The following is a 12,140-nucleotide window of genomic DNA, read 5'->3' on the forward strand; positions in this document are numbered from 1 at the left end:
TATTTTAGAGTTCCAATTCTTTTGCTTCCCTGACAACATTAGGGGTTGTCAAGTTGTTAATTTTAGCCATTTGAGTGGGCATGGAGTAGTACCTCATGGTGTTATTTTACATTTCTCTGGTGGCTAATAAGGCTATGATGTTGAGCATTCTTTCATGTACTTACTCACCATTTGTATATCTTCTTATGTAAAATGTCTATTTAAATATTTTTCCAATTTAAAAAAATGTCTCTTAGTATGGAGCTCTAAGAATTCTTTATACATTTGAATACAAGTTTAGACATGTATATTGTGGATATTTTTTCCCAGTCTGTGGCTTTCCTTTTCATTTTTCTAACAATGTCTATTGAAGCATAGAAGCTTTATTTTGATGAAGTTCAGTTTGTGATTTTGTCCTTTTATAGTTTATGCTTTTTTATTTTGTGTCTAGGAAATTTTCTCATTCCAAGGTCATGATTTTCTCACATATTTTCATCTAGAATTTTTGTTTTAACTTTTATGTCTTTGATTTACTTTGATTTTTTTGTATATGGCATGAGGTAAGATTTGAGGTTTATTTTTCCTGTCTAGCTATCCAATTGTTTGTAACAGCAACATTTATTGATAATACTATTATTAAGATATTTAAAAACTTTGTAAAAAATTAATTGACCATATATATGTGGATCATTTTTGATCTATGTTTTGTTCCACTGAGCTGTATATCTATCCTTATACCAGTACTATGCTGCCTCGTTACTGTAGTCTTCAATTGCAATAGTGTAAGTTTTTAAATTTTTTTGGGAAATTGCTTTGGCTTTTGTAGTTCTTTGCATTTCCATATATGTTTTAGAATGGGAACAGGTTTTATTTACTGACTAGAGGATTTGGTACCCTAGTCTTATGAGGGTCATTGTGAATCCAGACATTGGGAGAGACAATAGGGAAGGGAAAGGGAAGTCGCTCAGTCATGTCCGACTCTTCGTGACCCCATGGACTGCAGCCTACAAGGCTCCTCCGTCCATGGGATTTTCCAGGCAAGAGTACTGGAGTGGGGTGCCATCGCCTTCTCCGATGAATGAGTCTACCTATTTGTAAAAACGTGACTGATGAAAACAGTACAGTCCCTAGGTTATCACACTGTGCGAGTTCATTTGTCAAGAGGGAGCAACTCAAAGGACATCACACAATCTATAAACCAGCTGGAAGGAGCCATTCAGACTTTGCCCTGACGAACCCTCTCTGGGCGATGATTAGACAAGTCCTCATAGATGATACACTGTGTGCAGAAGTGCTGATCAGAATCAGGTTTGGAATGGTATGCGACTGTATTGATGGTTTGAGTCACATCACTGTCTGGCTTGGGCTTTCTAATGAGGATCTGGCCCCCACCAGCAGCGACAAGCTTAATAAAGTTGTCCTTTGAATGGTGTTTGAAGGGTCCCCTCAAATAGAAGTAACATCCATCAAACAGCTTTGGCAACAGCTGTTCTCTGTTGATCCTGCTTTTCTGTGGTCCTTCAGGAATTTCATTCTTTTCTTCCTGTTCACATTCTTTGCTTTGTAGAATGCTTTCACCCATTCAAATTTTAGGATCCAGCATCCACTGAGAATTCCAAGCATACATTTCAGGGTGCTTTGAACTGTATCACCAGGAACAATGACATGAGTTACTGTAATGTCAAACTCAGCACATTTTTTAGCCTTAAGAATCGTTGAAAGGAAGAGACAATGGATATTATTTAAGAAAGAATTCCATTGAATGCGATGATGAGGTACAAGTGACTCCAAAATACTGACCTTGGTTGACTGGAATAATGGTGAGGTCATCAAGAAAGACAGAAGTTAATATAAAGAGTGTTTGTGCTTAGGTGCTCAGTTGTGTCTGACTCTTTGTGACTCCATGGACTGTAGCCTGCCAGGCTCCTCTGTCTGTGGGATTCTCCAGGCAAAATACTGGAGTGGCTAGCCATTTCCTTCTCCAGGGGATCTTCCCAACCCAGGGATTGAACTCAGGTCTCCTGAATTTGCAGGCAGATTCCTTACCATCTGAGCTACCAGGGAAGCCCAAGATGTAGAGGGTATGTCCCAAATATAAGAGGATAAATGTTTATTAGTTTTTGAAAAAGTAAAATGTATTATATCAGCAAGACCCATAAGTAGAAGAATCCAGAGGATTCTTTGAGGAAAAGATTGATGATAGAAGTAGGGATCTGAGAGCAATTAACATAGAAATTATAACTGGAAAAACTGAGGAGAGTGTGGAAAGAAAAAAGCAAAGGCCAAAGATTGACCAAAGAACAGCATTTCCGTTATGATATAGGTGGAATGAGCAGCTTCATGGGAGAGAACTAAATTAGTGCTGAGAAAAGAGAAAACTAGTGTGGTGTCATGGAAACTAAGGTCAGAGAATGTTTCCAGGAGGCACGGTTTTCAGAAGTGTAAAATGAATCAGAGGGAAAAGAGAAAGAGGAAAAAGCAAAGTCTGACACTTATAGCAATGGAGACTTCTTTGACATTTGAGAGAACAGTTTTGTAGGAGTGACCATGACGAAACCAACTTTCAGGGAATTATGGCAGGTGGGAGAGAAAGTCTATTTCATAATTCTGAATAAGAAAAGAGGGAGAGCAATGGAATGATCACTGTCCACAAAATCAAATGTATATTCTCCATACAGGTTGTGTACTCTGGCTTTTTGGTAGAGGGAACTAGTGCACTCTATTACTTATAATTATATAAAATTCTGTGTTCACCAAATTCTTAAAAATTGATAAGCCAATTCAGATCCCAGCAGCCGGCAGACTCCTTTCTCCTCCTCCTCTCAACTCTGATGCTTACATTCCCTGTTCACAGCTTGAATTGTCCTTCCCCTTTCTTACTATAGTGGAAACTAAACCATGTTCTCCCAATTACTTGTCTCTCTTCCTGACTTCATTCTTAAAAAGGACTACTGAGGTCAGCAAAAAAGATTACTGTGGCGGGACTCAGTGAAAAATTTCAGTGGAGAGATCACAGCACAAATTGTCCTGCAGTTCTTTGAGGGTGTGATGACATGTTTGGACCACATTCTTTCTCTGAATTGAGGTTTCTAGATTCGAAACTCAACTGAAATACTTTGTAAAAGTTATTGGTGGCCCTGTCACCAGATCCAGTGATGACTGATCAAAGTTCATCTTTCAGATTACTTCCTTCTGCTATATCATTGCCCCTCAAAACTTTCATCTTTATCATTTTCTTGACCTGCACTTCATTAGTAAGCCTCTTGTTCCTGGAGTTTGTTTTAAGTGGTAGACCTCATTACTGTTCGGGACACAGGGCATCTCTCTTTCCCGGCTCGATCTTCCCTTTCCCAGCATCAGTGCTGTGAGCATTTGTTCAGAAGTCTCCATGCGCAGGGCAAGTTTGCACCTAATGATTGTGTTTACATGTATAAACCCCACAGAGGCAACCAGAGTTTTCTCTTTCTATTCAGGGGTCATTACATGAGCTTTCTGGTCACAAAGGGGGAACTGTGCTCACTCAATTCAGCTATCATTGTCCCTTACTATGAAGTCAAGTTGCTGATGGGAATTTTCCCCGTGCTGACTGCCTCTCTCTGTTGCCTTAGGACACTGATATAGCAGAATGCAGAGAAAGAACTTCACAGAAGTGGCAGAATTCATCTTCCTGGGATTCTCCATCTTTGGAAATCACCAGATAACCCTCTTTGTGGTTTTCCTCACCAGCTACATTTTCACTCTGACTGGGAACATCATCGTTATCACTGTCATCTGCATTGACCATCACCTCCACACTCCCATGTACTTCTTTCTCAGCATGCTGTCTAGCTCTGAGACTGTGTACACGCTGGTCATCATCCCACGGATGCTTTCTGGTCTCATTTTTTATAACCAGCCTATATCTTTGGGAAGCTGTGCAACTCAGATGTTCTTTTTTGCCATGTTGGCCATTAATAATTGCTTTTTGCTCACAGTAATGGGCTATGACCGTTATGTGGCCATCTGCAAGCCCCTGAGGTACACAGTCCTCATGAACAAAGGCGTGTGTGCTAGGTTAGTCTGTGGGTCCTTTGGCACTGGCCTTGTTACGGCAGTCCTCCACGTAACGGCCATGTTCACCTTGCCTTTCTGTGGCACCATGGTGGGCCACTTCTTCTGTGACATTTACCCAGTCATGAAACTGTCTTGTATTGATACCACTATCAATGAGATCATCAATTATGGTGTAAGTTCATTTGTGATTATTGTGCCTGTTGTCCTGGTCTTCATTTCCTACATCCTCATTATCTCTTCCATCCTTAAGATACCCTCAGTCGAGGGCCGCAAGAAGACCTTTGCCACGTGTGCCTCTCACCTCACTGTGGTTGTTGTTCACTACGGCTGTGCCGCCATGGCCTACCTCAAGCCCAAATCAGAAAATGCAATAGAAAAAGATCTTCTTCTCTCTGTGACCTACACCATCATCACTCCCCTGCTGAACCCTGTTGTTTACAGTCTTAGGAACAAGGAGGTCAAGGATGCCCTGTGTAGAGCTGTGGGCAGAATCAGTTCTTAACAGATTGAATTGTTTTGTCAGGAGACCTTTGGCTCAGTGTAATGTGTCTACTCACAAACATGCCACGATACACAAGTTCATCAAATACAATGTGTGTGGAGAATAATGTCAAAGAGTTGAAATGCTTTTCTTTCTCATGCTGTAGGGGCAAAGAAGAAAGCAAGGTTTTTGCTCTGATGAATTTTGTTACCAGATACAAGAATCATTCCAAGCCAGAGTAAGACTACTTGTTTCTGTGCCTGAGGAGTTCTGTTTGGAGACCTCTTTTGGCCTTCATTTTACCTGGCTCCTCTCAGGCAGTCAGACCCTTGATGTAGTCTGGTAAGAAGATGTGAGAAGAGGCAGCTGGAACAGATGTGGAAGAGGTCTTAGGAAATGAAGCAGCAGAGACAGCCCAAGGACGGCTTTCATTCTCAGAAGCTGAATCACTTGCCCTGTAGCAGTCATTTCAGAAAGGGTTTTCTTAACTCCTGCTGATTGAAAAATGAAGAGCCTCAGAAAAGGGTAGCACTTCTTTTTTTTTTTTTTTTTTACAAGAGAGAAGTAGGTTTTATTAATCTAAAGGCTTTTTTTTTGCCAAAATAAAATATAAGCATTTACAAATTTCATAAAAGTACTCTACAGTATTAAAAATGAAGATATAATAACACAGAGAAAGGGCATTAAAAATATAGTAACCAAGAGAGTATTGATAGAAAGACAGAAAAACATTAATGGCACAAACTAGAGTCCAGAAAGAAACCTATACCTATATGGTTAACTGTTTGTTTTTTCTTTTTTTTAAGAAACAAAGGCAATTCAGTGGAGAATGGAAAGTGTTTTATCAATTCATGCTGAAACAACTGGATGTCTATGTGTAAAAACACCAGTTATTATCCACCTCTTGCAGTTTATACAAAATTGACTCAAAAATATGGTAGAATTAAATGTAAAATCTAAAAAACTACTAAACTTTTAAGAGAAAATATTTGTGCCTTTATGTTAGGCAAAGGTTACTTTTTTGTATGAAACCAAATGCATAGTTCATAAAAGATAAAAAAAGATAAATAACCTCATCAAAATTAAGAATTTCTACCCCTCAGAACATACTACTAAGATGAGACGACAACAACCTAGAAGAAATTTGCATTTCACAAATGTGAAAAGGGATTGGGTCTGGAGTATATATAGAGCACTCAAAAAAAAAAAAAAAAAAAAAAAGCACTCGAAAGAAAGCAAGCAAACCAAGTTATAAATGGACCACTGATTTGAATAGATATTTCACTGAAGATTAATTAATGGCAAACAAGTACATGAGAACATGTTCAATATTAGCCATTAGGGAAACGCAGATTAAAATCACAATGAGCTACCACCACACATATTAGCATAGGCAAAATTAAAAGTAATGAAGACAAACATTATGATATGGAATAAATTTTGTGAAGGATACTGAAGAATTGATGCTTTTGAACTGTGGTGTTGGAGAAGACTCTTGAGAGTCCCTTGGACTGCTAGGAGATCTAACAAGTCCATCCTAAGGAAATCAGTCCTGAATATTCATTGGAAAGACTGATGCTGAAGCTGAAACTCCAGTACTTTGGCCACCTCACGTGAAGAGTTGACTCATTGGAAAAGACGCTGATGCTGGGAGGGATTGGGGGCAGGAGGAGAAGGGGACAGAGGATGAGATGGCTGGATGGCATCATAAACTTGATAGATGTGAGTTTGAGTGAACTCTGGGGTTGGTGATGGACAGGGAAGCCTGGTGTGCTGCGATTCATGGGGCTGCAAAGAGTTGAACGCAACTGAGTGGCTGAACTGACTGACTGTTTTTAGGCATATCAAGGTATCAGTCAGTTCAGTTCAGTTGCTCAGTGATGTCTGATTCTTTGTGACCTCACAGACTGCAGCATGCCAGGCTTCCCTCTCCATCACCAACTCTTGGAACTTGCTCAAACTCATGTCCATTGAATTGGTGATGCCATCCAACAGTCTCATACTCTGTCGTTCGTTTCTCCTCCTGCCTTCAAACTTTCCCAGCATCAGGATCTTTTCCAATGAGTCAGTTCTTTGCATCAGGTGGCCAAAGTATTCATCTTTAGCATCAGTCCTTCCAGTGAATATTCAGGACTGATTTCCCTTAGGATTGACTGGTTTGATCTCCTTGCAGTCCAAGGGACTCTCAAGAGTCTTCTCCAACACCACAGCTCAAAAGCATCAGTTCTTCGGCACTCAGCTTTCTTTATGGTCCAACTCTCACATCTATACATGACTAGTGGAAAAACCATAGCTTTGACTAGATGGACCTTTGTTGGCAAAGTAATGTCTCTGCCTTTTAATATGCTGTCTAGGTTGGTCATAGCTTTTCTTCCAAGGAACAAGTGTCTTTTAATTTCATGGCAGCAGTCACAATGTGCAGTGACTTTGGGGCTCCAAAAATGAAGTCTGCTACTGTTTCCACTGTTTCTCCATCTATTTGCCATGAAGTGATGGGACTGGATGCCATGATCTTAGTTTTTTGAATGTTGAGTTTTAAGCCAGCTTTTTCACTCTCCTTTATCACTTTCATCAAGAAGCTATATGTTAATATGAAAATATACTTGGAAGTAATAAGGTCAATGCATTAGAAATATCTTTCACATATAATTATACATAATTATATATTCAATTGACTGATTTTTCTTATAACAACTTAAACATCCTGTTGGTATCATGAAGAATAGTTGTCACAGATAAAGAATAACTGAAACAGTAGTAAATGATTGCTGAATAATGACTTCATTCTCATCTTGTCACTTATTATCCATCCATGTTAGTTCCTTGGCTCTTATGCATTTCTATGTGTCTCTCTTCTTTATTCGAAATCAAAGCAAAAATCTCTGTTGTTCCCTAGAGGCTAAACTGGGAGAGAACATATTGGTGGCTGTTCTCTGTAACTGTACTTTTATCCAGATGCACTTTTTATAAAGAGTCTTCTCTATTCAACCTATGGAAGCCTTTCAGATTTCATACTTCTATTTAGTAGCTGAAGTGGCATTGAAGTAGTTGTCTTAGATATTGGCTGTTCTGATTCCAAAGTCTAAGGCAAATGCCATTGGAATTCACTTTTCTCAGAGAATAGTGCAGACTTCATCCTTCTCTCAATACTAATGTATAGAAAAATCAGCATATTTGTGCTACATTATTTTATATCCTCAATGATTAAGGTTGTAAGAATATTTTTTTGTGCATCTTATTACTAGTTTATCTCTGCTCTGAGGCAGAGCTGCGAGATATGAAGAAACATTGATATGGACACATGTCTTTCTGTACACTCCTGTCATGATTTCATCCCCAGGTCACTTCCTGTCCCTTACCTTGCAGCTTTATTTCTCTGTTCTGAACTATACAAATAATACTATTGCATCTTCCATATGACTGTAATTTACTCTCTGTTCCATAGGTCTCAGTGTGAGGAGATCAGCAGGGCTGGGGTTCCTTGTCCAGTGTCCTTTGTGGCAGGCTCTCATAGTTGGGTGACATCATAGCTGACATCGGAGTCTCGATGGTAACCATCACTGCTGTCCCTCTAGAATAGGTTTCTCAACCTGAGGTTCATAGTGCCTTCAGGAGTAGTGTTTATAAGGGCTTCAGGGGACTTTTGAACTTTACAGAATTATTTAGTAAATTTTGTGCTCAAGTGTGAATCTGCCTTTTCTATCATATTCTCAAAGAATTTTCTCTGATATATTTCTTCCCTCAAATCCTAACAGAGACATACTGCAGAATCCAGCTTCCCTCTTTCATAGACCATTTGCTTCCATAATTTTCTTCAACTCTTTTGGAGAAGCATTCTTTAACCCCGTTTATTTTTGTCTATGTGGGCACTGCTATTTTGCATTAAGCTGGGGAAATGGAACATTAAATGGTGGTTCTCACCTGGGAGACTGAGGGGTAATGGAGGGTAGATAGATAATCTGAAGGCACATGTGGATATATTGAGAGGCTTGCAGTTCAAGATGGTGGAGTAGAAGGACCTGCACTTGTCTCCTCTGAGAGCACCAAAATTGCAAATAGCTGTTGAATAACCACTGACAGGAGGACACTGGAACCCACCAAAAAAAGGTACCCCACCTCCAAAGACAAAGAAGAGTTTGCAGTGAGATGACAGGAGGGGTGCAGTCATGATAAAATAAAATCCCGTACCCGCTGGGTGGGTGACTGACAGACTGAAGAATAATGAAACCAAAGAAATTCTCCCACTGTTGTGAAGGTTCTGAACCCCACATCAGTCTTCCCAGCCTAGGGATCCAGCAAAGGGACCGGGAATCCTAAGGGAATCTGGCCTTGAGGGCCAGCAGGATTTGATTATATACCTTCCAAAGGACTGGGGGAACAGAAACGCCAGCCTTGGAGGGCACAGACAAAATTTTGCATGAACCAAGACTCAGAGGAGAGAAGCAAAGATCCCATAGGAGACTGAACCAAAACTACCTCCTAGGGTTAGAGGGCCTCCTGTGGAGGCGTGGGTTGGCAGGAGCTCATCACAGGGATGGGGGCACTGGAAGTTCCCCCTTGGCATAAACCGTTTTAGAGTTTGCCATTAATCCTATTATGGAGCCCATAGACCCCAGGGCTGGGCCACCTCAGGCCAAACTACTACAGGGAGGCAATGCAACCCATCAGCAGATAATTGGACCAAATCTTCACTGAGCAAGGCCCTGCCCACCAAAGCAAGACCTAGTTTGTCCTCTCACCATTCCCTCCCATCAAGAAGCTTTCACAAGCCTCTTATCTTCATCCATCAGAGGGCAGACAGAACAAGCAAGAAGCAGGACAACTTCACAGCAGTTAAAACAAAAACCATATTACAGAAAGTTAATCATGATGAAAAAGCAGAAAGTTATATCCCAGATGAAGGGACAAGATAAAATCCCAGAAAAACAACTAAATGAAGTGGAGATAGCAACCTTCCAGAAAAAGAATTCAGAATAATAATAGTGCATATGATCCAGGATTTTGGGAAAAGAATGGAGGCAAAGATTGAGAAGATGCAAGAAATGTTTACCAAAGACCTACAAGAACTAAAGAACAAACAGAGATGAATAATACATTAGAAGAAATCCATAGCAGAATAATTGAGGCAGAAGAACATATAAATGACCTGGAGGACAGAATGGTGGAAATCACTGCCACAGAATAGAATATAGAAAAAAGAATGAAAAGAAATAAAGACAGCCTAAGAGACTTCTGAGGCAACATTAAACTCATCAACATTCACATTATAGGGGCCCCAGAAGGAGAAGAGAGAGAAAAAGGACCTGAGAAAAATTTGAAGAGCTAATAATAGCTGAAAACTTCCCTAACATGGGAAAGGAAATAGTCAACCAAGCCCAGGAAGCACAGAGAGTCCCAGGCAGGATAAATCCAAGGAGGAACACACTGAGACACACAGTAATCAAACTGACAAAAATTAAAGACAGAGATAAAATATTAAAAGCAACAAGAGAAAAATGACAAATAACATACAAGGGAACTCTCAACAGGCTATCAGCTGATTTCTCAACAGAAGCTCTACAAGCCAGAAGGGAAGGGTGTGGTATATTTAAAATGATGAAAGGGAAGAAACAGCAACCAAAAATACTCTACCAAGCAAGACTCTCCTTCAGATTTGATAGAGAAACCAAAAACTTTCCAGACAAAGGTTAAGAGAATTCAACACCACCAAACCAGCTTTTCAACAAATTCAAAAGGAACTTCTCTAGGCAGGAAACACAAGAAAAGGAAAAGATCTACAGAAAATATACTCCAAACAAGAAAACTGTAATAGAATCACACATATTGATAATTACCTTAAATGTAAATGGATTAAATGCACCAACCAAAAGACATAGTCTGACTGGGTAAATGAGAACATGTGCATATGTGCATTTCCACTTACCACATCACTCTGCTTGACTGCCCCCCCAATTGTCTGTAATTATTTTATACTGTTAAGTTAATCATGTTTGCATTATAGCTTGTAATTATAATGATATTTTATTTTTTGGCTATTGACTGTGAAAACTGATAAACATCTTTTACTATTGTGATTATGTAACCTTTACTCAATACCATTGTATCATGATTGGTCAACAGAAAAGTAATAGAGATCTACATCACCAAAACTGCCATTTAATGAAAAATCTGTAATCACTTTTTTAAAATCCAAATGTATATCAGAATTATCTTGAAATTTTTTGAAAAGTAAAAATGACCAGGTATTGCTTTTTTTTTCCCCTCCAGAGCTCCAGATTCATTTCTAATTAGCAGTCATGTTTAAAAACAATTGGACTATATGATGATCTTTTACTTTTATCTGGTTTGTTTCAGTTTTTCTACTTCATATTCAGTTTATGTTCTCTAATTTCTCTATCTCTTCTCTTTTTTTAATGTTCTTTCTCAAGCCTTTATCAAGTATGTAGTAGAAAAGCTTTTTTTTTTTAACACATATGTATATAAATATGTATAATATATAATTTTTAGAAAACTGAAAGTTTACCTAACTAAAAAAATTATGACATTTTGATTCCACTTGTTTGACTTAGTATGAGTAGAATGCTAGATTTATAATTTAAAAATAGATATGCAACAAGCAACAAAGATTTACCATACAGCATAGGGGACTATAGTCAATATCTTATAATAACCTATGATGGAAAACAGTTTCAATATGCATATTTGTATAACTGAATCACCTTGCTGTGCACCTGAAACACTTAAGTCAACTATACTGCAATAAGGTATATGTATATATATATAAGAAGGCACATGTGGTCTTCTTTTTTAAAAAATGTTTATTTAAAAAAATTTTAATTGGAACATAGTTGCTTTATAGTGTTGTGTTAGTTTCTGCTGTACAGCAAAGTGAATCCGTTATACATATACATATGTCTACTCTTTTTTAGATTTCCTTCCCATTTAGGTCACCACAGATCACTGAGTAGGGTTCCTTGTGCTATAGAATAGGTTCCTATTAGTTATCTATTTTATAATAGTAGTGTATATATTTTGACACACTTTACAAAATTGTAGTAAAATCTTGTCATTTAAAGTTTACATATAACAAAAACTACCTACATATGTGTCCACATATAACTTGGATAAAAGTAGCAAATTTTAAGACCTAAAAAAATGTGGACACACACATAGGTATATACTATGTAGGTATGTATATAGATCAATGTCTATACAGATATGGAGAAATATGTAGATAGTAGAGATATAGGTAGTTTTTGTTATACTTGTGATCTTCTTTATTGACGGTTTTCTGGCTTTCTTCCATCCCATCCCTTCCATTTTCTTAAGTGTTGAAACATCATTCCTGCCCCTCCTCAACACACCTCACAGATGAGTGAATTGCCCATTAGTGCTCATTGTTTACCCACTTTGCATGGACTTAGACTCACTGGAGGAAGCCACTTCTACAGTCTGTGCAGCAAATATATAAGAGTAGGTATGCCTGTGTGGTCCCAGGTCCTTCTAGTAGGATGACTCAGGAACAGTGAATCACGTATGTGTGTGTGCATGTGTGTGTCCACATTTTTTTAGGTCTTAAAATTTGCTACTTTTATCCAAGTTATATGTGCACACATATGTAGGTAGT

At 38.6% G+C, this 12,140-nt stretch overlaps 1 protein-coding gene and 1 pseudogene across 1 annotated transcript; one reads left to right on the forward strand and one right to left on the reverse strand.

The window, feature by feature from the left end:
- Positions 1-964: 964 nt before the first annotated feature.
- On the reverse strand, positions 965-1,809 carry LOC133245069 (BRCA1-associated RING domain protein 1-like; annotated as a pseudogene).
- Positions 1,810-3,537: 1,728 nt separating this feature from the next.
- On the forward strand, positions 3,538-4,583 carry LOC133245253 (olfactory receptor 10J5). The gene has a single exon (XM_061413191.1). It carries the CDS (start codon positions 3,605-3,607, stop codon positions 4,532-4,534), a length of 930 nt encoding a protein of 309 aa, XP_061269175.1. The 5' UTR covers positions 3,538-3,604; the 3' UTR covers positions 4,535-4,583.
- The last annotated feature ends 7,557 nt before the right edge of the window (positions 4,584-12,140 follow it).

This window comes from Bos javanicus, chromosome 3 (genome assembly GCF_032452875.1).
Source record: "Bos javanicus breed banteng chromosome 3, ARS-OSU_banteng_1.0, whole genome shotgun sequence".
Classification (NCBI taxonomy): domain Eukaryota; kingdom Metazoa; phylum Chordata; class Mammalia; order Artiodactyla; family Bovidae; genus Bos; species Bos javanicus.

Excerpts from the sequence above, each read along its gene's own strand:
- LOC133245253 (XM_061413191.1), top strand. The coding sequence starts at position 3,605 with ATGCAGAGAAAGAACTTCACAGAAGTGGCAGAATTCATCTTCCTGGGA.